At 47.8% G+C, this 25,347-nt stretch overlaps 2 protein-coding genes across 12 annotated transcripts in view; both read right to left on the bottom strand.

Annotated features, from left to right (window-relative positions):
• Positions 1 to 25,347, bottom strand: part of SLC43A1 (solute carrier family 43 member 1) — a 67,725-nt gene that overhangs the window by 26,222 nt on the left and 16,156 nt on the right. For 2 of the 7 annotated variants that reach the window (XM_055293973.2, XM_063625886.1), the window contains exons 2-4: positions 4,972 to 5,235; positions 4,628 to 4,729; positions 3,483 to 3,649 (exon numbers count right to left, since the gene is read on the bottom strand). In XM_055293973.2, the coding sequence (XP_055149948.2) occupies positions 3,483 to 3,649; positions 4,628 to 4,662 (202 nt within the window). In that variant the 5' untranslated portion in view covers positions 4,663 to 4,729; positions 4,972 to 5,235. The other 5 variants (XM_063626203.1, XM_055292326.2, XM_055291535.2 and 2 more) reach the window with 4 other exon arrangements.
• Positions 18,776 to 21,441, bottom strand: TIMM10 (translocase of inner mitochondrial membrane 10). 5 transcript variants are annotated; one of them, XM_055248728.2, is made up of 3 exons: positions 20,797 to 21,441; positions 20,258 to 20,373; positions 18,776 to 19,061 (listed from the first exon to the last, which is right to left on the bottom strand). In XM_055248728.2, exons 2-3 carry the CDS (start codon positions 20,326 to 20,328, stop codon positions 18,860 to 18,862), a joined length of 273 nt encoding a protein of 90 aa, XP_055104703.1. In that variant the 5' UTR covers positions 20,329 to 20,373; positions 20,797 to 21,441; the 3' UTR covers positions 18,776 to 18,859. The 5 variants fall into 5 exon arrangements, with proteins under 5 accessions (XP_055104703.1, XP_055105598.1, XP_055106446.1 ...); XM_055249623.1 differs by having other exon boundaries at positions 20,258 to 20,432; positions 20,797 to 20,946; XM_055250471.2 differs by having other exon boundaries at positions 20,662 to 20,911.

Genomic DNA, 25,347 nt, shown 5'->3' on the forward strand with positions numbered 1-25,347 from the left:
CTGAGGTCAGGATTTCGAGACCAGCCTGGACAACATAGTGAAACCCCATCTCTACTAAAAATACAAAAATTAGCCGGGCATGGTGGCGGGCGCCTATAATTCCAGCTACTCGGGAAGCTGAGGCAGAAGAATTGCTTGAACCCAGGAGGCGAAGGTTGCCATGAGCTGAGATAGTGCTATTGCACTCCAGCCTGGGCAACAAGAGAGAAACTCCGTCTCAAAAAAAAAAAAAAAAAAAAAAAATTTAAGAATGTGAAATAGTGTAGCCACTTTGGAAAACAATTTGGTAGCTCCTCAAAATGTTAAACATAGTTACCCTTACAACTGACCAATACCGAAGAAAAATGAAAGCATACCTCGACATTAAAAACTTGTACAAGGGCCAAGCATGGTGGCTTATGCCTATAATCCCAACACTTTGGGAGGCCCAGGAGGGAGGATCACTTGAGCCCAGGAGTTCGAGACCAGTCTCGGCAACGTAGCATGACCCAGTCTCCACAAAAAAAAATTTTTTAATTAGCTAGATGTGGTGATGTGGGCCTGTAGTCCCAACTATTCTGGAGGCTGAGGTGGGAGGATAATTTGAGCCCAGGAGGTTGAAGCTGCAGTGAATTGTGATTGTACCACTGCACTCCAGCCTGGGTCACAGAGTGAGAGACCCTGTCTCAAAAAAAAAAAAAAAAAAGTCCAGAAGAACATTTGGGTCTCACTCTGTGGCCCAGGCTGGAGTACAGTGGCACAATCATAGCTCACTGCAGATTCAAACTCCTGGCCTCAAGTGATCCTCCTGCCTTGGCCTTGAAATAAGCGTGGATTACAGATGAGCCACCACACCCAGTCAGACCATTATTCATAACAGCCAAAATGTGAAAACAACCCAAATGTCCATCAACTGACAAATGGATAAATAGCATGGTGGTTGATCCATACAATGGAGTATTACTCAGCAATAAAAAGAAGTCCTGATACATGCTACAAGGATGAACCTTGAAAACATTATGCTAAGTGAAAGAAGCCAATCACAAAAGGCTACATACTACAAGATTCCATTTAAATGAAATGCTCAGAATAGGCAAAGCTATGACAGGAAATAGATGAGTGGTTGCCTAGTGCTTGGGGGCGGAGGTGGAGGTGAGGTGAGTGAGTACTGCTAATTGGTACAGTTACTTTTGGGGATAAAGAAACTGTTCTGAAATGGACTCTGGTGATGGTTGCACTACTCTGAACATACGAAAACTGTTAAATTATATACTTGAAATGGGTGAGTTGTGAGGCATGTAAATTATATCTTAATAAAGCTGTTTTACATATTTTACATATTTAAAAATGCAGGTGGAGGGATGAGCCCTCAAAAGAGAAGCAGGAGTTTGAGGAGGTTCTAAATATTGTGTGCTGGGTACTGAGGCATAAAAATTTGTCAGACCTCATCAAAATGTATGATGTAATCTTCAAGAAAGTTGATTTTAAAGAAACACCACCAGCATCAGGCAGAGAAGGCAGGAAGAAGTTACACAAGGGGTAGGCCAAGAGTGATGGCTCATGTCTATAATCCCAGCACTGTGGGAGGCCAAGCCAGGTGGGTCACTTGAGGTGAGGTGTTCGAGACCAGCTTGGCCAACATGGTAAAAGCCCGTCTCTACTAAAAATACAAAAATTAGCCAGACGTGCTCGCTTGAATCCAGGAGGAGAAGGTTGCAGTGAGCCAAGATCATGCCAATGCACTCCAGCCTGGGTGACAGAGTGAGACTTTGTCTCAAAAAAAAAAAAAAAAAAAGAAGTTACATAGGTGGCAGTGGCAGGTGTCAAGGGCAGGCAGGGTCTCTCCTATCTCCAGGATAAACTCATAGGGGACTTAGATGTCATGTGGGTCCCTAATAGCCCTCCACTTGGTGCTTGCTGCCACCCTGGTATGTGTATCATTTCATTCAGGCCTCTTCTTCCCGACCCACCCAGCCATCCCAGCCTAGCTGCCAACCCCACCTCCTCCAGCCCCTATCACCCCATAATTGGGGCCAGGAGGCATGGGAGAGTCACCATCTCTGGGTGCCACCTGTTGCATCTTTACAGATAACCATGGCTGGATGGGGCAGATCCTGGGGTGGAGCAGCTGCTGTTCAGAGCAGTGATGAAGACCTCCCCATCTCCACCCCTCAAGGAATCGGTTTTCTCCCATAGCCACATCAGGTGCTGTGCAGCAAGGAGTTGAAACGAGAAGCCAGGAGCAACCAGAAGGACACTAACATTTATTGAGCACTGTGGACTCTCACAGCACTCCCATGGAATCGATATTATTATCCCCATTCTGAAGACCAGGCAACTGAAGCTCAATGTTTAAGGAACTGACCTAAGTCACCAACTGATAAAAGTGATGGAAGCTGGGATTCAAATCCAAGCTAACCTTCCTTCCAAGCTTACTCCACAACACAGAGGTTGGGGAAAGGGGATAAAAAGAGAGGAGAGCCCAATTCCATTTCCACCCAGCTCCTTAGGCAGAGCTTGTCAGCACAGCTCTCTCCTTCCCAGAATAGGAAGATACCCATCAGAGGCAAGTCCTAGACACCAGCAGTGGTAACTCCCTGCCCCAAGGCAGCTGCAGACAGCCTATGGCTGTAGTTACTGCTCCCAAAGAGTGTTAGAATTCCCACTCCCGGCCGGACGCGGTGGCTCACGCTTGTAATCCCAGCACTTTGGGAGGCCGAGGCGGGCGGATCACAAGGTCAGGAGATCGAGACCACAGTGAAACCCCGTCTCTACTAAAAATACAAAAAATTAGCCGGGCGTGATGGCGGGCGCCTGTAGTCCCAGCTACTCGGAGAGGCTGAGGCAGGAGAATGGCGTGAACCCGGGAGGCGGAGCTTGCAGTGAGCCGAGATTGCGCCACTGCACTCCAGCCTGGGCGATAGAGCGAGACTCCGTCTCAAAAAAAAAAAAAAAAAAAAAAAGAATTCCCACTCCCAGGTTCCGGGCCACTCACACAAGGTGATTGAAGTGGAAACCAGAGACCCTCCACAATGCCCTCCTAGAGGAAATAAGGCTATGTAACTTTGTCCAAATGAGTAATTTGAAAACCTGGGGGCTCCCAGGTCCTGAAAAGGGAAGAATGTGGGGCCCTTTACATTCATACTCCACTTTGTGCAGCTCTCCCTTGTCTTATGATAGCCCTATTAAGAAATTCCTCTCCCAGCACTTCTCCTTCAAAGAGCTCTAGACCTGAGGCTGTCAGAGGCTTAGGACTCTGCCTATTAGTCCCAGGGTCTGGATGACCAGCAGGACGCCTGGCATTCAGTGACCACTGGATTGGATAAATGAGATAGTGGGCAGAGTGCCACCCATTCTCCCCCTGAAGTTTGAAGAGGTCGAGAAGTGAGGCTGTCCAACTGCTGACCCTGCTTTCTGTCCACCTGGCCACCTAACCTTCTCCGGCTTCCACCTACCCTTTGCCATCCCTACCCACAGCCCACCCAGCCCATATTCAGGCATACCTGGGCATATGCTGGAATAGAAGCCCTCGTTCTTCAGCATGATCAGCAGGGAACCCCAGCCCAGGAGTACAGCAGAGAAGAAGAGGTTCTCCAGCACAGCCGTGCAAGCCATCCACCAGCGCCTCCGGTACGCCTGTTGCAGCGTGGGGGCCATGCTGGCCGCGAGCCTGCACAGAAACAGAGCGGAGGGTGAAGGGCCCCCTAGTGGCCCCAGGGAGGGGTCTTGCATCATGGTGGCACCCGAGACCTCTCGGGCCAGCCCGTGAGGAGCCCCTCATGGAGGCCCCATAGAGCCCTAGGCTTCCCAGCCGGTGCCACGGAGCTGGCTCCGCGCGCACTAGCAGTGCCAGAGGTGCACGCGGCACGAGGCTCCCGCTGAGCCACTATCGGAAACAAGGAAGGTCCTGTCTGCACGCTGCAGCTTTCTGGCAGGCTGCCGGGTTCTCCCACCCAGGCCAGGGCGCGCAGGGCCGGGCTGCTGGGGAGCAAGTCCGCATTTGCCCAAGTCCCCAGAGGGACAGCAAGGGGCAGAGCGCGCTCTGAAGCACTGCGGGCCCATGTCCGGACTCTCGCGCCAGGAAAGACCCCTAGAAGCTGGCAGGAAGAAGGGCAAGTTCAAGGCTACCCTACGACCCCCATCTTCCAGTTGCCCCTCCAAGACCTCTCCTTCCCTCTGGGGCCGGGCGACAGCAAGCCCTCCCCCTTTCCATATCAGGTGACCCACGACCCTACAGTCTCTCGGGCCAAGCCAACAGCTGCCACGTGGAGGGAGACCCAGGATGGGCTCTCCTCGGTCCCCTCCTCCCCCGCGCGCCCCTCACTCACTCCGCAGGGCTCGGGGCACAAGGCTTTGCACCTCGGAACCCGCTTCCCCGCTCCAGCCCCGGGAGGGGGCTCGGACTTCGGCAGGAAGTCTGGCCGCTGCTGACTTTATAAGGGCAGCGGTGGTGGATGGGCTGGCGGGCGGGTGTGTTTACCAGAGGGAGGGAAGGAGCCCCAGCTCCCCCCGCCGCGGCCGCTCTGCAGCCTCGGCGGGAGGAGAGGGAAAGCGGGCGGCGCGGGGGCAGGGAGCGACAACCGGGATGAGACCAAGGAAAGCGGAGAGGAGAAGGGCAAGAAAGACCCAGAGAGAGGGGAGGAAGTACCAGTCACTTCTTCCAGGGGGACTCGGTATTCTCATCTGTGAAATGGGGCTTTGGGTTCAAGCGCTCCAGGAGGTCGGCTGGAACTCTGGCAAACGCGCAGCTCTAAGCAGAGGAAGTGCAGCGAGCGGGGGCCCGGGAGGAAGAGAAGAGTCGGAGGGGTCAGAGAAAAGAAAAGGGAAGGACGCGCTTGGCGAGATGGGACACTGTGCCGCGGGACCGCGGGCGCAAGTAACTGGCTTTCATTGGGAAGCCCGGCAGTGTCGGCAGGAGCTGGCCTCGGTGTCTCTCAGCCCACGCACAGCAGGAGACCCTACGCGCGCCCCCTCCCCGCCCACGCTGCTTACCTCCGGTCACCAGCAAATGAGCAGCCAGCAGCAGCGGACTCCTCCCGGAGCGCAATGCTTTCGCCGCGCGTCCGGAGTCCCGCGGGCCCAGCCTTGAGCCGCGCCCGCGCTGGGGTCTTCTCTTGCGCGCGGGACCCGGCGGCCACGGAGCTTCAGCCTGACGGCCAGGTGGCCTCGCCTCCGCTGTCTCCTCGGAAGAAGCGGGGGAACTGGGAACCCGCCGGGCGCCAGAGGTCTGCGAAGCTGGGCTTAGATGAAGTGGATCTGCGGAGTTGATAGTTGTATTTACACGCGTCCGGAGCTGCGCCCCGAGGTGGGGGCGGGGGCTCCCTTCCCTTCCCCTCCCCTTAGGTCGAGTTTCACGCGCACGTGACTCGCCCGCTGGTCCCGGACACTCTCCCTCTGGCACAGCCCCAGCACTTACATTTCCATCTTGGACCCTCATCTTCTCCCCCAAGCCCCCAGACTAACGTCAGGCAGCGCCCTCTGTATCCTTGTTCAAAACAAAGTGCCACTGGGTTGAAGCTGACTGACCGCGATTCAGGGCCGCCTTGGGTGGGGTTTTGAACTGTGCAGCTGGAAGCAGTGTTTTCCGAGAGGCAGAGTGGCACGGGTTTCTTTGGAGTTAGTCAGATCGAGGTCTGAGTCTTGACTTTCCAACTGACTACCCTGGGTTACCTAGGGCAAGTTACTTCTCTGAACCTCAGCTTCCTCCTCCCTAAATTCGGTTAAAATGGAACCTACCTAACTGCCCAAAGGAATCGGGACTGTGATGCAGGCAAAATGCTGAGCATAGCATTTGGCATAGTAAGCATAATGTTAATTGTTGCTGCTGTCATTATTTCAGAAGACCTGGTGATCGGATGCTTCCAGATCAACAATTGATTGACTCCAGGTAAATCTCTCAACCTCCCTGAGCCTCAGTTTCCTCATCTGTAAAACAGACTACTATGGTGTGGAGTAATGAGAAGTAATCTCATTACATGTGAGTTTAATTGTGTGTTAAGAGTGCTGCTAATGCATGCTGAGCATTTTTTTGACCTAGGTGATGGGTTGATAGGTGCAATAAACCACCATGGCACACATTTACCTACGTAACAAACCTGCACATTCTGCACATGTACCCCAGAACTTAAAATAAAAATAAAAATTAAAAAAAAAAGAGTGATACTGGTGGCCAGGTACAGTGGCTCATGCCTGTAATCCCAGCACTTTGGGAGGTCAAGGCAGGAGGATCGCTTGAGCTCAGGAGTTCAAGACCATCCTGGACAACATAGTGAAACCCCGTCTCTACAAAAAAAAAAAAAAAATAGCCAGGCATGGTGGTGTGCACCTGCAGTCTCAGCTACCCAGCAGGCTGAGGTGGGAGGATCACTAGAGCCAGGGAGATGGAGGCTGCAGTGAGCCAAGATCATGCCACTGCACTCCAGCCTGGGTGACAGAGTGAGACTCTGTCTCAAAAACAAAACAAGAGTGACTACAGAAAGCTCCAAGAAGGCCTCAGATAAAAGGGAACCACTGAACAGCTGAGCCACCAAGCCAAGAGAGGAACTAATGGCTACCATAGACAGGGCACTTTCCAAAATGAAAATATTGTTATTAATTCCTCAAGACATCATGGTCTCATTTAAACCTCATAGCTTTTCATAGAGGGAGAAAACTGCAGGCTTGCAGCTGGAGCAAGGTTAGAGGTAGGATGCAGAGTCAGGTCGGCCTGGCATTTAAGTGTGGCTCCTTCCATTCCTCCCAGAAGAACGGCAACAGCAAAGGCTTAGTGGTGGGAAAGGCACAAGTTCTCGCTGGCCAAAGCACATGTCAGGCTCTGATGGTTTAACTTCTTAAAATGCAATACCGCCTCCCAGAACTTCCAGATCAAGGTCAAACTCCTCAGCTCTGCACAGGGGGCCCTAGAGTCAACTTTCTAAGCTAGGAGGGTCATGGATCCCTTTGAGAATACAAAAGACAGTGGGCACAGTGGCAGTGGCTCATACCTGTAATCCCAACATTTTGAGAGGCTGAGACAGGAGGATCACTTGAGCCCAGGAATTCAAGACCCGCCTGGTCAACATAGTGAGACCCCTATTTCTACAAAAAATTTAGCTGAGCATGGTGGCATGTGCCTGTAGTCTCAGTTACTGGGGAGGCTGAGGTAGGATGATCCCTGAGCCTGGGGAGGTCAAGGCTGCAGTGAGCCGAGATCTCGCCAATGCACTCCAGCCTGGGTGACAGAGACCCTGTCTCAAAATAAACAAAAAAAAAGAATAAAGATGTTATTGATCTACTCTCGACAAAAATGCTTGTGTGAACATGGACACACACACTCATTGACATTCACATTTCAAGGTTTTCATGGGCCCTTTCCATGAGACTCTAGTGGTCTATGGATCCCCATGGCTGGAACACTTGCTCTTCCTCATCCCAACCCACATTTCCATGGAGTTGGACTGTCTGCTGCATGAGGACACAGGCCTCATTTGGTGTGTTCATTCACTGCTGTGTATCCCAGCACCCAGAACAGCACCCGCACCTAAGGGGCACTCAGCACATGTGCAATGAAGAGTCAGCCAGCTGGTTTCACACCTCCCAGTCTTTTCACCTGCTATTCCTTCTTGTGGGAATGACAGATTTCCTTGATTTCTTTTTTTTTTTTTTTTTTTTTTTGACAGATTCCAGCTCTGTTGCCCAGGTTGGAGTACAGTGGCACAATCTCAGCTCACTGCAACCTCTGCCTCCCAGGTTCAAGCAATTTTCTTTTTTTTTTTTTTTTTTTTTTTTTTTTTTTGAGACGGAGTCTTGCTCTGTCCCCCAGGCTGGAGTGCAGTGGCGCGATCTCGGCTCACTGCAAGCTCCGCCTCCCGGGTTCACGCCGTTCTCCTGCCTCAGCCTCCCGAGTAGCTGGGACTACAGACGCCTGCCAACACGCCCAGCTAATTTTTTGTATTTTTAGTAGAGACGGGGTTTCACCGTGTTAGCCAGGATGGTCTCGATCTCCTGACCTCCTGATCCGCCCGCCTCGGCCTCCCAAAGTGCTGGGATTACAGGCTTGAGCCACCGCGCCGGGCTGGTTCAAGCAATTTTCATGCCTCAGCCTCCCAAGCAGCTGGGATTACAGGTGCACACCACCACCTATGGGCTGATATTTTTTTCTTTTCTTTCTTTTTTTTTTTTTTTTTTTTTTCTGAGACAGAGTCTCACTCTGTTGCCCAGGCTGGAGTGCAGTGGTGTGATCTCGGCTCACTGCAAGCTCTGCCTCCTGGGTTCAAGTGATTCTCCTGCCTCAGCCTCCCGAGTAGCTGAGACTACAGGCACGCACCACCATGCCTGGCTAATTTTTGTATTTTTTAGTAGAGGCGGGGTTTCACCATATTGGACAGGCTGGTCTCAAACTCCTGACCTCGTGATCAGCCCACGTTGGCCTCCCAAGGTGCTGGGATTACAGGTGTGAGCCACTGCGCCCGGCCATTTTTTGTATTTTTTTAGTAGAGATGGGGTTTCACCATGTTGGCCAGGCTGGTCTTGAACTCTTGGCCTCACACGATCCACCCACCTCGGCCTCCCAAAGTGTTGGGATTACAGGCATGAGCCACTGCGCTCAGCCTCCTTCTTCATTTCTAATGTACTCATCCTTCACAACTCAGCTCAACTTTCACTTCTCTCTGGAAGCTCTACTCTAGGCTGGATTCAGGGCCTTGTCCACATACCCCCCAAATACTCTGCTAACCTCTATGGAAGCCCCCACACTGATCTAGAATAATCAGCTTAGTTTTCTGCCCCCATCCCGCCCCATGAGATATACATCTCGTGGGGGCAGGAACCACCACGTGGTAGGTGATTTGTGTGCCTGCTGCCTATCACAGGGCCTGGCGCCTAACAAGCTTGCAGCCAACATTTGTTGAATAAATGAAAACGGAATGGTGGGAAAGGAAGCTGAAAAGGTAGGCTAAAGTCAGTTTGGAATTACCTCTGGGAGGCCAAGGACTTTCAATCTTGCGGAGTAGGTAACAGGAAACTCCTGGATTTTGTTTTCTTTTGGTTTTGTTTGTTTTTAATGAAGGGGAGAGTTATCATCAGGTTTTTGTGTTTAATTAATGGAGGATATATTGGAAAGGACAGAGACCTTAAAGCAGTTAGGAGACCACCATAATAGTTCACATTTTGCAGCCATAAAAAGGAATGAGGCCAGGCATGGTGGCTCACGCCTGTAATCTTAGCACTTTGGGAGGCCGAGGTGGGCGGATCACCTGAGGTCCGGAGTTTGAGACCAGCTTCACCAACATGGAGAAACCCCATCTCCACTAAAAATACAAAATTATCCAGGCGTGGTGGTACATGCCTGTAATCCCAGCTACTCAGGAGGCTGAGGCAGGAGAATCGCTCGAATCTGGGAGGCAGAGGTTGCGGTGAGCCGAGATCGCGCCATTGCATTGCAGGTACGTGGATGAAGCTGGAAGCCATCATCCTTAGCAAACTAACACAGGAACAGAAAACCAAATACCGCATGTTCTCACTCATAAGTAGGAGTTGAACACTGAAAACACATGGACACAGAGGGGAACATCACACACTAGGGCCTGTTGGGGAGTGGGGGTTGGGGGGTGAGGGGAGGGAACTTAAAGGATGGGACAATAGGTGCAGCAAACCACCATGGCACACGTATACATATGTGACAAACCTGCACATTCTGCACATGGATCCTGTTTTGTTTTGTTTTAAGAAGAAATAAAGAAAAAAACAAGAAGAAACAAAGGAACAAAAATAATTCCCATTTCAAATAATAAAAAATAGGCTAGGCATGGTGATTCAGTCTATAATCCCAACACTTTGGGAGACCAACGCGGGCAGATCTCTTGAGCCCAGGAGTTCAAGGCCAGCCTGGGCAACATGGCAAAACTCTGTCTCTACAAAAAATGTAAAACAAACAAACAAAATAGCCAGGAGTGGTGGTGCATGCCTGTCATCCCAGCTACTCAGGAGGCTGAGGTGAGAGAATCACTTGAGCCTGGGAGGCAGAGGTAGCAGTGAGCTGAGATCGTGCCACTGCACTCCACCCAGAGCAACAGAGCAAGATTTTGTCTCTAAATAAATAAATAAAATAATAAAAAAATAGAGAAGAGGAAAGAGACCTAAGATATATTTCCATATCTGAATCAATAGGATTTATCAACCTTCTCCTCTGCCCCCAAAACTAATTCCTTCCTAAACTCTATTCTCCTGACACTACTCATAGGTTAAGTATAACAGCATTATCACATTGGCTGTCATGTGGGCTCCTGGCTAGAGGCTGCTTCACAGCTTAGTGGACAAAAGCACTGAGACAGGGTGGGTCTAAATCCTGGCTCTGCAGCTGATTATTTGTGTGATTTTGTCCAAATCACTCCATCTCATGAGCCTCACTCTTCTAGTCTGTTAAGTGCTGAAAATAAAAGTATCCAATTCAATTCATTATTTAATGAATTATTTAGCCTAACAAATAGTTATTATAAATCTTTACGCCGGGCACAGTGGCTCACGCCTGTAATCCCAGCACTTTGGGAGGCCAAGTTGGGCAGATCACCTGAGGTCAGGAGTTTGAGACCAAACTGATCAACATGGTGAAACCCCGTCTCTACTAAAAATACAAAAATTAGCTGGGTGTGGTGGCGTGTGCCTGTAATCCCAGCTACTCAGGAGGCTGAGGCAGGAGAAACACTTGAACCCAGGAGACAGAGGCTGCAGTGAGCCAAGATCGTGCCACTACACTCTAGCCTGAGCAACAGAGCAAGACTCCGTCTCAAAAAAAAAAAAAAAAAAAAAAAAAATCTCTGATGAAGAATGTACATAAAATGGTTCAGCCTTTTCGGAAAACAGTTTGGCAGGTCCTCAAATAGTTAAACATACAGTTGCCACTATAGCCCAGCAATTCCACTCCTAAATATACTACAACCAAGAGAATTGAGAATATTTGTTAACGCAAAAATATGTACACAAGTGTTTATAGCTGTATTATTCATTAGAGCTAAAAAGTGCAAATATCCCAGTAGTCCATCAACTGATGAACGGAGAAACAAAATGTGGTATACCCATAAAATGTCATATTATTTGGCCATAAAAAGGAAGTACTGACACATGCTACGACATGGATGAACCTTGATAACGTTATGCTAAGTGAAAGAAACCAGACACAAAAGACCACATATTGTATGACTGCATTTATATGAAGTGCCCAGAATAGGCAAATCCATAGAGACAGAAAGTAGATTAGTGGTTGCCAGAGACTGGAGGGAGGAGATAATGGGAAATGCGGAATGACTGCTAATGGTATGGGGTTTCTTCTTGGGGTGATGAAAATGTTGTACAATTAGATATTGGTGATCATTGTAAAACTTTGTGAATATACAATATGCTGAATTGTATACTTTATTATATATATATATTTTTTGAGACAAGGTCTCGCTCTGTCACCCAGGCTGGAGTGCAGTGGCACGATCTCAGCTCACTGCAACCTCTGCCTCCCAGGCTCAAGCAATCCTCCTGCCTCAGCCTCCCGAGTACCTGACACTACAGGCATGTGCTACCATGCCTGGATAATTTTTGTATTTTTAGTAGAACAGGGTTTCGCTATGTTGCCCAGGCTGATTTTGAACTCCTGGACTCAAGTGCTCCACCCATCTCAGCCTCCCAAAGTGCTAGGATTACAGGTGTGAGCCACCGCTCCCGGCCTAAATTGTATTCTTTAAAAGACTGAATTGTATGGTGTGCGAATTATATCTCAATTAAAAAAAAAAAAGAAAAAACCTTTGCGTGTGTCAGGCACTAGGGATTCAACGGTGAATAAGACACAGACCCTATCCTCAGAGAACACAGAGCCCAGCGGGAGAGTGTCACAGATGAATCAAGTGTTACATCATCTATTGGAAGCGCCATGGAGAGACATGGTGCCATGAGAACATATGCTTAGAGAAGGGGATTTCATCTAGACTGGGGCTCAGGGAGGAATCTTTCAGGGTGATACTTGTGCTAAGAGTTTTCCATGTCAGAATCAGTAAAATTTATCAATCCTCCAGAGGAGGAAACAGCAAATGAAAAATCTTACAACAGAAGAATGCAGAGACATTCCAAGAGCTGAACGAGGGCCGGTGTGAACAAAGCACGTAGGATGCAGAGCCTGTGGTGTGAGGTTGCAGCTGGAAAGGTAACACACTAATTATATTGGATCTTCTGAGACAATAAAGAGTATGCAATAATCTCAAACGACCGAAACTGACCTTCCTCCTCCCTAACTTGCTTGCCTCCACTGTTGCCCGTATCATAAAAGCACCACCCTCTTCCACCCAGTGGCTTAAGACGCGAAACTCAAGTCACCCTAGGCTTTCTCCCCACCTCACTCTCCACATCCAGCCTATCAGCGAGCTTGTGAGTCCTACCACATAAAGACTTCTCATCTCCAGCCACTACCATCCCCCAAGCCCAGATCACCATCAGCTCAGGCCTGGACTCCTGCAACCCTTCTAACCTGGTCTTCCTAATCCTACCCCCCTGCACATGACCCCACTAGCCCATCGGAATGGACTAATCGAGATGTAGATTTGATCAGGCCACATCCCTTGAAAGGCTTCCTGTGACCCTCGGGGAAATGCACAAACTCCCAATGATGGCCCCTGAGTCCTGTGCCATCTGGGTCTGCCCTCTGCCCTCTGTGTTTCTGCCATGGTAACCTCCTTCACACCCATTAATACTCCATGCTCTCTCCTACCTCAAGTTCTTCCTGGGCTGGAACATTCTCTGCACTAGCCTAGCCAACTAACCCTTCAGATCTTTTGTTTGTTTGTTTGTTTTTGAGACAGTCTCGCTCTGTTGCCAGGCTGGAGTGCAATCGTGCAATCTATCTCGGCTCATTGCAAACTCTGCCTCCTGGGTTCAAGCGATTCTTTACCTCAGTGTCCCGAGTAGCTGAGACTACAGGCACCTACCATCACGCCCAGCTAATTTTTGTATTTTTAGTGGAGGTGGGTTTTCACCATGTTGGCTAGGCTGGTCTCAAACTCCTGGCCTCAAATGACCACCCTCCTCGGCCTCCCAAAGTGCTGGGATTACAAGCTTGAGCCACTGTGCCCAGGCAACCCTTCAGATCTTAATGGTCATTTCCTTTAAGTGCCTGACCTCTTGTAGTAACTTGCCTGACTCCAGCAATGAATCCTTTTGCAATGTAACCTATATAACATCTGAGTTTCCCTTTGATAAAACTCATATATTTGTCCCTCTGACAGTTCAGAGGGCAAGGGCCTTTGCCCACCTTCCTCACCACTATCCTCTCACCACTTAACACAGAACTCACCACCCACCATGCCTCCTGCCTGACAAATTCCTAACCATCCTTCAAATCTCACTCACCTATTATTTTCTGGGAGGCAGTCCTCCCTGAGCACCAAGACAATGGGACACATTCCTTTATACACCCTGCTGAACATCTCTTTTTTGGGGGGTAGGTAGAGATGAGTGTCTCACTATGCTTCCCAGGCTGACCTCAAACTCCTGGCCTCAAGTGATCCTCCCGCCTCGGCCTCCCAAAGTGCTGGGATTACAGGCGTGAGCCACTGTACCTGACCACAACTGGTTTAGATTTTCTATCTACTTTGCCCCAGCACCTAAAACAATGCTTGTCACAAGACTCCTCTTAGGTCAGCCCACAAGAGCTCTTATGAAAATCTCTAAAATTGTGGCTGGGCACAGTGGCTCACACTTGTAATCCCCACACTTTGGGAGGCCAAGGCGTGTGGATCATCTGAGGTCAGGAGTTTGAGACCAGCCTGACCAGTAAGGTGAAACCCTGTCTCTACTAAAAATACAAAAATTAGCCAGGCATGGTGGCAGGCACCTGTAATACTAGCTACTTGGAAGGCTGGGACAGGAGAATTGCTTGAACCCGGGAGGCAGAGGATGCAGTAAGCTGAGATTGCACCACTGCACTCCAGCCTGGGTGACAGAGCAAGACTCTGTCTCAAAAAAAAAAAAAGAAAAAAAAAAAAAAGAAAATCTCTAAAATTGCATGCAAAATTCTATGTGCATTCAGGAGACAGGCTGTGACTTTTGTCAGATTTTCAGAGAGGCCTAAGATCTGAAAGAAGAACCTTTTCCCCAGACGCTGAAGGGGCTTTAAACAGCACTGTCAACACAGACTTCTACTATGAAAAACCATCCCCCTCTAGAATACAAGTTCCAAAAGAATCAAGGATCTTTACCTACTTTTTTCTTTCTTTTTTTTTTTTTTAATTGAGACAGGGTCTTGTTCTGTTGCTCAGGCTAGAGTACAGTTTTGTGACCGTGGCTCATTGCAGCTTCAAACTCCCGGGCTCAAGCGATCTTCCCACCTCAGCCTCCTGAGCAGCTGGCACCACAGGCACGTGCCACTATGCCCAACTAATTTTTTTTTTTTTTTTAAGTTGAGACAGTGTCTCACTATTTTACCCAGGCTGGTCTCAACTCCTGGGCTTAAGCAGTCCCCCCACCTGGGCCTCCCAAAGTGCTGGGATTATAGATGTGAGCCCTATGCCTGGCCTCTTTACCTATTCTGTTAATTGATGTATTCCAAGTACCTGGAATGGTGCCTGACACATTCTTGATGTAGGTGTAAAATGACTAAATACAATCTCAGACAACTGAAACAGTTATGTAGACGGTATATGTATTGGTTATCTATTGCTGAGTAACAAATTATCCCAAAACATAGTAGCTTAAAACTACATGTATTATACCCTATCTCAGGAGACAGGGTATAGCTTAGCTGAGTATTCTGTCTCAGGGTCTCTCACAAGCCTGCAAAGTGTCGGCCAGGGCTGCCGTCATCTGAAAGCTCAAGTGGGGAAGGATTTGTCTCCAAGCTCACCCATATGGTGAGTGACTCAGTTCCTTGCTGGCTGGAGGCTGCCCTCAGTTCCTTACCACCACATAGGCCTCTTCATAGGTCAGCTCATAACATGGATGCTTGCTAGCTTGCTTCATGAGAGTAAACAAGAGGGAAGAACAAGACAGTAAAAGAGTGAGAGCAGAAGAGACAGAGACAGAATGAGAGGAAGATCAAGAGAGGAAAACAAACAAGACAGACTTTACACACTTGTAATTTAACTTTAGAAGTAGCATCCCATTACCCTTGCTGTGTTCTGTTTATTAGAAGCAAATATCTAGGTCTAGTACATACTCAAGGGAGAAGATTATACACAGGCATGAATACCAGGAAGGAGGGATCACTGGAGGCCCCAGTGATCTTTGGGGCTGCCTACCACAAGACATTTACAGAATGTTTTCTCATATAGCATCCAGTTCATCTGGGCACCCAGAGCAGAAGGCACACACCAAATGCCTACAGGTCAAGCAGATGATGACAGGGAAGGAAGACATCAGTGGTGGGAGGTTTGGCAGACAACTGAGCCTCTGCCCATCCACCATCAGGCTGATGCCGAGCAGGAATGCAGGTCAACTGTTGTCAGATCTTCCAAATTTTTTCTTTTTTTGAGACAGGGTCTTGCTCTGTCTCCCAGGCTGGAGTGCAGTGGCGCAATCTCAGTTCACTATAACCCCTGCCTCCCGGGTTCAAGTGATTCTCATGCCTCAGCCTCCTGAGTAGCTGGGATTAAAGGCATGCACCACCAGCCCAGCTAATTTTCGTATTTTTAGTAGAGACGAGGTTTCGCCATGTTGGTCAGGCTGGTCTCCAACTCCTGACCTCAGGTGATCTACCCACCTCAGCCTCCCAAAGTACTGGGATTACAGGCATGAGCCACCGCTTCCAGCCCAAATTTTCAAAAGAAGCCGACATCCTAATTTTTTGAGACATTCTCTGATTTTTAAAACTGATAAGCAAAAATACACCTGAGGACCAGCAGTTTATGATTCCTCCCTATGGCAGAAAGTACCTACTTCATTGTTTTGTTTTGTTTTGTTTTGTTTTTTTGAGACAGGGTCACACTCTTGTCTCCCAGGCTGGAGTACAGTGGTGCAATCTCAGTTCACTGTAACCTCTGCCTCCTGGGTTCAAGTGATTCTCGTGCCTCAGCCTCCCAAGTAGCTGGGATTACAGGCATGCACCACCAGCCCAGCTAATTTTTGCATATTTAGTAGAGATGGGGTTTTACCATGTTGGCCGGGCTGGTCTCAAACTCCTGGCCTCAAGTGATCCACCCTCCTCGGCCTCCCAAAGTGCTGGGATTAAAGGTGTGAGCCACCACCCCTGGCCGGCCTAATTGTTATTTCTTATACCCTTTTATGTGTGTTCCAGCCCTCCTACTGTCCACTCCACCCCCATCCCACTTGCTCATAGGGATCTAACTACTTTGGGCACTTTCCACAGCTCTTCGCATGTAGCAGGCCAACAATATTGTCGAGTGAAATATGAAACTCGACACATATCTCACTATGGACCATTTCCCCCAGTCCTAGAGCAGTGGTTAAAAGTGGCCTCTGGTGTCTAAGTTAGAATCCTGGCTGGACATCTTGCATGCTGCATGAACAGGCAAGTTACTAGCTTTTGAGAGCCTCAGCTTCTTCAGCTGGGGACAATCGTACCTGCCTTACAGAGTTGTTAGATGGATTAGCTGAAATAATACATGTGAAGAATTTAGCACAGAGCTTAGCACACAATAGCAACTCAACAAATGATTTACTGTCACTCACATCATCCCCTTTCTCTCCTCACTGGCTTCCTGCCTCATCACCCTTTAGTGCTTTATCTACCATCTTCTGCCACTGTCTACCTGGCTGGCAGCTCGAGTAAACCACCAAAACACAAACTTGTCATTGTCACTGAACGATTTAAACTCTTCAATAGTTTGCTGTTGCCCTTAGTAGGAGAAAATCCAAACACCTTATCACAGCTCACCAAGCTCTATTGGAGTGAAATCTGCCCAGCCTCCAAGCCTCATCTTCACCTCTCTTCACACGCAGCCCTCCAGCCACACTGAAGCTGAAGCTCTCCTTTCCTGAATGCTCCACCTCCACACTTACCGCCACTTCAACAAAGCCTTTGCAAATGCCATTGCCTCCAGCTGGAACCTCTAATCCCCACTCCTACCACCCCTTCTAGATGTTCTGGCTATGCGCTAACGGAGAATTTTTGATGTTTCTTGCTAAACCTGAGGGCATGCACAATATCGATTTTCCTCACCTGTCCTCTCTTTCAAGAACAATGCCAGCAGAGAATAGGCAAATGGTAAAATGTGCGGAATTGTCCACAGCAGCGCTGACCATGAGCAGATGGCGCCACCTGTTGACCAAAATCTGCACTCAGTACCTGGAAAGGAGCTTTATTGCTTTCTACCCCTTTGAAGTTTTCCAGTAACTCAGGTATCTTCACCTCCCATCAAACTTAGCAATGAAAAAAGCTAATGTTATTGCATACTCAGTGTATGCTAGGCACTCTCCTAAGTGTTTTGGTTATTAACACGTTTAATTTTTGCAACTACCTAATGAGGTGGGTAAACTTACTGCCATTTTATGATGGGGTAATTGAGGCACAGAGCAGTTAAAATGCCTCACCCAAGATCACACTGCTAGAAAATTTCAGTAGAAACTCAAAGTTAGGCAGTCTGGCTTGAACCTGCACTCACAAGCCCCAAACTCACTGCCTCTATTCTATCTCCTTTACTCCAATGACCTAGTTACATCCCAGACACTTCTACCAGGAAGGCCCACTTTGAAGGTACTGCTGTCAGTGGCACTGGAGTCAACCACAGTCCCATCTGGAGACAGCAAATGCAGCAGTCAGGTCTGGCCTCCATGTTATTGTTCTGCTTGTGTGACCTCCAGCAAGCAACTTACTTCTTAAATCCTCAGCTTCCTCATCTGTAAAACAGGATTAGTCAGGGGGCTAACCCTATTTTACAGATGCGGAAGCTAAAGCACACAAAAGTGACAGGTGCAGGGCCACACAAAAAGCAGCAGACAGCAGGCAAACCTAAGCTGTCTTACTTTTTTTTGAGATGGAGTCTCACTCTGTTGCCCAGGCTGGAGTACAGTGGCACAGTCTCGGCTCATATAACGTCCACCTCCTGGGTTCAAGCGATTCTCCTGCCTCAGCCTCCTGAGTAGCTGGGATTACAGGCACCTGTCAGTACACCCAGCTAATTTTTGTATTTTTAGTAGAGACGGGGTTTTGCCATGTTGGCCAGGCTGGTCTTGAACTCCTGACCTCAAGTGATCCACCCACCTCAGCCTCCCAAATTGTTGGAATTACAGGCATGAGCCACCGTGCCCGGCCTGTCTTACTTTTAAACACTACATTAGTCTCCCTCTGCTGGAAGGGGCTGTGTCTGTTTTCTTTACTCTCAAATGCCAAGCACACTGCTTTGCACATAGTAGGTGTCAACAAACTTGTGTGTATATATATATATATATATATATATATATATATATATATATACACGATTACATATATATATAAATATATATTCAGGATATATACATATATATATATACGATTTAAACTCTTCAGTAGTTTGCTGTGGAGCAATAGTGTGGAGGTGGAGCATTCAGGAAAGGAGAGCTTCAGCTTCAGTGTGGCTGGAGTGCTGCGTGTGAAGAGAGGTGAAGATGAGGCTTGGAGGCTGGGCAGATTTCACTCCAAAAGAGCTTGGTGAGCTGTGATAAGGTGTTTAGATTTTCTCCTACTAAGGGCAACAGCAAACTATTGAAGAGTTTAAATCATATATATATATATATATACATAATACACACACAGTCACATTCCAGTGTGACAAATACTCCTTCACCAGGAGACAGTGCTACCACTCCAGGATCTTGAAGACTCTCTACAGAGAGCCTAGGCCTGGCAGTCTTCACAGATGACACCCAACAGGGAGCACGTTTATTAAAGTGGGAAGGGGTGGGGTGTACCCCAGGCTGTATACTGACAGGGACCTCATGCGGGCCCAGAGCTCTGCTGCACCCTCTTCATCAGCTCTTCATCCTGCATAGACAACTCTGTCAACTTTTTGCCCATCCGCTCATGGATGTCCAGGTACTTAGAGACACATCGGTCCAGGCACACAGACTCGCCCTTGGAGAGCTCTGCTTCCTTGTAGTGAGGAGGCACACACTTCCGGTGGCAGGCACTGGTCATTCTGGAGGGAGGGAGGGGCAAGGTCATGTCAGCAGCATCCTGTGACATCCCAGGAACCTCGACCATTCCAGTCCTGCTATATTGATTTCACCTTCCCCAAGAAAGCAGTGTAAATCCTCAGTTTACACCTCAACCACTGGAAGGTCCTTGCAAGTAGGAAACTTGTCTAAGCCCATGTATATGACTAAGTAGAAACCATTTGTTGAGGACTGGCTATGTGCCAGGCATCATGCTAAGTGCTTTACCTGCATTCTGTTATGCAATGCTTACAATAACCCTAGGAGATACGTATCCCCATTTTACAGATGAGGAAATTAAGGCAAACAGAGGCTCAGTAATTTTCTAAGGATCACACAGAGCTGGGATATGAACCCAGGTCATCTGACCTTACAGTCTACACTTAAAAATCCTTCTAATTTATAGCCTTCAGGATAAACCAACCAATCAAGAGAGCTTAAGCCAAAAAACGTAGCAGACATTTCACTAAGTGTTGGGCTTGAGGCTAAGGGCTTTCATATATTTTTAGATTTAATATTTATGATGTCCTATGAGGTAGGTATCATTATGTCTTTTTCATAATGAGGAAACCAATTGTCAAACAGTGCAAGTAACATGTCCAAGTATACCGCTGGTGATTGGTGGAGCCAGGATTTGTTCCCAAATTTGCCAAATGGTTATGAGCACTAGTTGCAGAATCAGACTGAGGTGCTAGTTCTGGCATTGTTACTGACCAGCTGCGGACCCTAAGGAAGTTACTTAACCTCTAGAAGCATCAATTTCCTCATTTTAAGATGGGACTAATAAAATTAACCCACTGGATTATTCTGAAGATTAACAAGTGCCTGACACAGAATAAAGGGTTTTAAAATGTTAACTACTAAATGGGCTGGCTATGTGCTATTTGTCAAGAGGCAAATACTCAGCTTTTCTTGGAACCTAACCAGAGCCTGGATTGGAGTTTCTCTTCCTGCTTGGCTCCTGCATTGCCAGTTCCATCCCCATCTAAATGCCTAACTCATTCTAGTGACCCTTTACTGCATCTACATTAGGATCAACCTTGAAGGTGGGTGTGGGGAGGGTAAGCATGGGCCTCAGGCTCCCCTACATTCAGGAAGGAATTTGTCATAAGTCATTCACCTTCGATAAGGGTGACCAAGACTTATTTTCCAAGACAGGGTAGCATATAGTTCTCTTTACCTGTTGTACATATCGGCCATCATCTCCACCTCCAGCTCCGCAGCCAGCTGCTGGGCCCTGAGAGGATCCATCTCAGCCTAGCACCGTGGAAGGGATCTCCTTCTGGCCTCCTAATCCTGGGAGCAGACATCACCATCAGCACCCACCGCCGCCGTTCACTCTCCTACCCCTGGGGCTAAAGGATACAGAAGACTCACAGGGCGCCAGACCACCACGGGCCACTAACTTCAGTGAGCTTAACCACCCCATTTCACGGATGTGGAAACTGAGGCCTAGCCCAAGGTCGCACAGGACGTCCATAGCGAGCCTGGAAATCGAGCCCCGGATCTCTGATGCCCCAGTCCCTGGAGGTCACCTCTATTCAGGAGATCGAGCACCGGAGGAGAACGCTCTAACCCACGAACCTGAACCTCCAGGGCCCTGGGAATGAGATCATACGCTGAACAGAGGCGACCGGGACCCAGCCCAAAGGCTACACCTCTGAAATGGCGACGCCATCATCTGGGCCACATTGAATTCAGAGGTCATGTGTCACTTACCACTGCCTGGGACGGATCACAAGGCCCACGGAGACCCCAACTTCCGACAAATACTATAACGTTACCCGCCTCCCGAGAGGCTCCAGCGGAAGCACGTGGGTTACTTCCGGGAGGAAAGTCCCGCCTCTTCTTTGATTCAAACTCGCTTCCGGAATTAAATACCAACGAGAAGGCGCCGGGAACTCGGCGATCATAGAGAGGGAGCGGCCGGCGCCGGGCGAAGAGGAAGGCGACTTGCCAGTGCTAGAGGGGACGCCAAAGTACCATAGAGGCTTGGGCGGGGTGCAGAGCGTCTGCAGCCAGATCAGAATTCAAGTCCCTTGGGATGTCACCGAGCGGCTTCAGTTTATTGGTTCTGTAGGAAGAGGCGTGGCGACAGATATCTGTCAACCTCACCCCCGTTCCAGACAGCCGATTCCTGAGTGCAAATCAGGCGTGGAGAAGGCAGAACGCCCCCAAAGGAAGAACGCCCCCAAACAGCGGTTCTGTTTTTGTTTCGCGTTAAAACCACCTGGAACGTTTTTAAACATTCCAGTGCCCAGGACTCACCTCATTTCAATTACATCAATCTCTGGGAGTACAATTTAAAATTCCCCAGGCAGCAGTACAATTTAAAATTCCCCAGGTGATTCGTACGTACAGCCAAATTTGAGAAGCAGTGCACCACGGGACGTTGTGCGATTACTGCTGTGTGTAGGTCACACCCCGTCTGGGGTTGCAAAGATAAGTGAGATAGGCTTCCTGCTCGCAGAAAGACAAGACGTGTGAAATATGTTTTCTTCAACAGTTAGAGGTCCTGAGCCACAAAGAGATTAATAAAAGCAATTTTGGCTGCCACCAGGGCTAATCTTGGGTGAGGGAAAGGAGGGTACTGGTGAACTTTCCAACTTTCAAGACTTAATGTATTCTTCAAACTGCACCATTCACTCATTCCCCACTAAAAAGAAGGAAACAACACTCAGTCCCTTGATTTGTCACACGATTTCCTGGTAAAATAAATTTACAAGATGTAAATTAATGACGCAAGGGCACATTGCCCATTGGAAAAGGTGGGCTAGACATTTTATGTGTGTTCGTCATATGCTTCCCTAATTGTCCAAGACCATTCTGATTTTAAACAATTGACCTTTCTACTGCTTTGAAGACTCATCTTTGCCAAACTTGTGCCCTGATTTTTAAAGATTGAGGTATAACATTCATAAAGTGCATAAAATACATGAATCTTAAGCTTAATTAAATATATATGTACATTTGTATAACCGCCACCCAGATCAAGATATAAAATACTTCCTGCACCCCAAAAAGTTATCTTGTGTTTCTTCCCCATCAATACCCCCACTCGAAGTTAACCACTATTCTGACCTCTATCACCATCAATTAGTTTTCCTTGTTCTTGAACTTCATGTAAATGGAATTATACATTATTTTCTATTTTGTACCTGACTTCTTTAGCTCAATGTACTTGTAAGATTTCCTCCATATTGTTGTGTGCATCTGTTATTCCTTCTGTTTTATTGCTGTCTAGTGTTTGACTGTATGAGTATGTCACAATTCATCTATCCATTCTCCCGCTGATGGATGTTTGGATTGTTTCCAGTTTTTGCCTATTATGCAATAATGCTGCTATGATACTCTTGTACAGATGGATATATCTTGCCTTGGTTTTTGCCTTTGAAAATACAGTCAGCATTGGCCGCGTGCTGTGGCTAACGCCCGTAATCCCAGCACTTTGGGAGCCTGAGGCGGGTGGATCACCTGAGGTCAGGAGTTCAAGACCAGCCTGGCCAACTTGATGAAACCCCATCTCTACTAAAAATACAAAAAAGTAGCCCGGTGTGGTGGCGGGTGCTTGTAATCCCAGCTACTCAGGAGGCTAAGCAGGAGGCTAAGGCAGGAGAATCACTTGAACCCGGGAGGCAGAGGTTGCAGTGAGCCAAGATTGCACCATGGCACTCCAGCCTGGGCAACAAGAGTGAAACTCCGACCCCCGCCCCCCTCCCCCCACAAAAAAGAAACATTATGGAAAGTTAAGAAACTGCGTGGGAAAAGGAGATGGTTTCTTACAAGAGGAATCTTGCAATATTTACTGGGCCTTATGAAAGGTTGCATACTGTATGATTTCATTTAAGTAACATTTTCAAAATCACAAAATTATAGAGATGGAGAAGAAATTTCTGATTGCCTAGTGTTAGGGTTGATGGGGAGATAGAAGTGTACCTATAAAGGGTAGCACAAGAGAGATCTTTGTGTTGATGGATAATTCTGTATCCTGATTGTGGTGGTGGTTACAAGAATCCACACAGGTGATAAGATGTCATAGAACTGTCAGGGCGCGGTGGCTCACGCCTGTAATCCCAGCACTGTGGGAGGCCGAGGCGGGCGAATCACAAGGGTAGGAGTTCGAGACCAGCCTTGTTGGTGAAACTCCATCTCTACTAAAAATACAAAAAATTAGCTGGGTGTAGTGGTGGGCACCTGTAACCCCAGCTACTTGGGAGCCTGAGGCAGGAGAATCGCTTGAACCCGGGAGGTGGAGGTTGCAGTGAGCCGAGATCGTGCCACTGCACTCCAGCCCAGGTGACAGAGTGAGACTCCGTCTCAAAAAAAAAAAAAAAAAGCCAGGCGCGGTGGCTCACGCCTGTAATCCCAGCACTTTGGGAGGCCAAGGCGGGTGGATCACGAGGTCAGGAGATCGAGACCATCCTGGTTAACAAGGTGAAACCCCGTCTCTACTAAAAATAAAAAAAATCAGCTGGGTGTGGTGGCACGCGCCTATAGTCCCAGCTACTTGGGAGGGCGAGACAGGAGAATCGCTTGAACCTGGGAGGCGGGAGGCAGAAGTTGCAGTGAGCCAAGATCGCACCACTGCACTCCAGCTTGGGCAACAGAGCAAGACTCGGTCTAAAAAAAAAAAAAAAGTCATAGAATTACTACACACACACATTGTACCAATATAAATTACCTGGCTTTGATATTGAATATGGTTATGTTAGATTTAACCTTTAGTGGAAGTTGGTAAAGGGTGTACAGGACCTCTTTGTACTTTTAATGCAACTTCCTGTGAACCTATAATTATTTCTAAATAAAAAGTTTTAAAAATCTCTACAAAAAAACAAAACAAATAAGATTATACAAGTATGAGTAAGAGCTGGCCATAAAGAAAGAAAGAAAAATATTTATATAAAAGATTGTGTAAGTAAAGTACCTAGTCCATGGTAGATTCTCAATAAAAATAAATCATTGTTTTCATTCTTTTTCATTTTTAGACTTTCATTAGGGCAAATTTATTTTTATTTTTACTTACTATTTTTGAGGCAGGATCTTGCTTTGTCACCCAGGCTTGAGTGCAGTGGTATGATCAGTGCTCACTGCAATCTCGAACTCCTTGGCTCAAACAATCCTCTTACCTCAGCCTCCTAAGTAGCTGGAACTATAGGCGTGAGCCACCATGCCTGGCTAATTTTTTTTTTAAGAGACAGGGTCTCATTATGTTTCCCAGGCTGGTTTCAAACTCCTGGGCTCAAACAATCCTCCTGTCTTGGCCTCCCAAAGTGCTGGGATTACAGGCATGAGCCACCCCATGCCCAGATGGAGTATTTAAAACATACAGAAAAGCAGACAGAACAGGACATTGAGCTTCCATATATTCATCACCAGGACTTAGGAATTGTTAACATTTGTCCATATTTTCTTCATCTCTTTTTATCTCTAACAGATAAAGCCCTTTTATTTATTTATTTTTTCCTTGAGACAGGGTCTCACTCTGTCGCTCAGGCTGGAGTGCAGAGGCCCAATCATAGCTCACTGTTACCTTAAACTCCCAGGCTCAAGCAATCCTCCCATCTCAGCCTCCTGAATAGCTAGGACTACAGGCACAAGCCACCATGCCTGAGTGGTTTTTAAAATTTTTTGTAGAGATAGGGTCTTGCTATGTTGTCCAGGCTGGTTTCAAACTCCTGGCCTCAAGCGATCCTCCTGCCTCAGCCTCCCAAAGCACTGGCATTACAGGCATGAGTCACCGCACTGGGCCCTGCTTAACAAAATTTTTTTTGTTTTTTTGTCTCACTCTGTCACCAGACTGGAGGACAGTGGCACAATCTCCGCTCACTACAGCCTCTGCCTCCCAGGTTCAAGGGATTCTCCTGCCTCAGCCTCCCAAGTAGCTGGGACTACAGGCGCATGCCACCACACTCAGCTAATTTTTGTGTTTTTAGTAGAGATGGGGTTTCACCATGTTGGCCAGGATGGTCTCAGTCTCCTGACCTCGTGATCCACCTGCCTTGGCCTCCCAAAGTGCTGGGATTACAGGCGTGAGCCACCGCACCCGGCCAACAAATTTTTAAGTGCACAAAATAGTATTGTTAACTATATGTACCATATTGTACACAGATTTCTAGAACTTATTCATCTTGTATAACTGAAATTTTATACCCATTGAACAGCAACTCCCCATCTCCCCAGCTATTCAGCCTCTGGAAAACCATTGCTCTTATTGATGATGATGCTATTGTTATTATGATTATTTACTATGAAACTGTGTCTTTCCTCTAC

The sequence above is a fragment of the Symphalangus syndactylus genome, chromosome 1 (assembly GCF_028878055.3).
Source record: "Symphalangus syndactylus isolate Jambi chromosome 1, NHGRI_mSymSyn1-v2.1_pri, whole genome shotgun sequence".
Classification (NCBI taxonomy): Eukaryota; Metazoa; Chordata; class Mammalia; order Primates; family Hylobatidae; genus Symphalangus; species Symphalangus syndactylus.

Excerpts from the sequence above, each read along its gene's own strand:
- TIMM10 (XM_055248728.2), bottom strand. The coding sequence starts at position 20,328 with ATGGATCCTCTCAGGGCCCAGCAGCTGGCTGCGGAGCTGGAGGTGGAG. Across the intron at positions 19,062-20,257 it reads ATGGCCGATATGTACAACAG|AATGACCAGTGCCTGCCACC; the intron begins GTAAAGAGAACT and ends CCCTCCCTCCAG.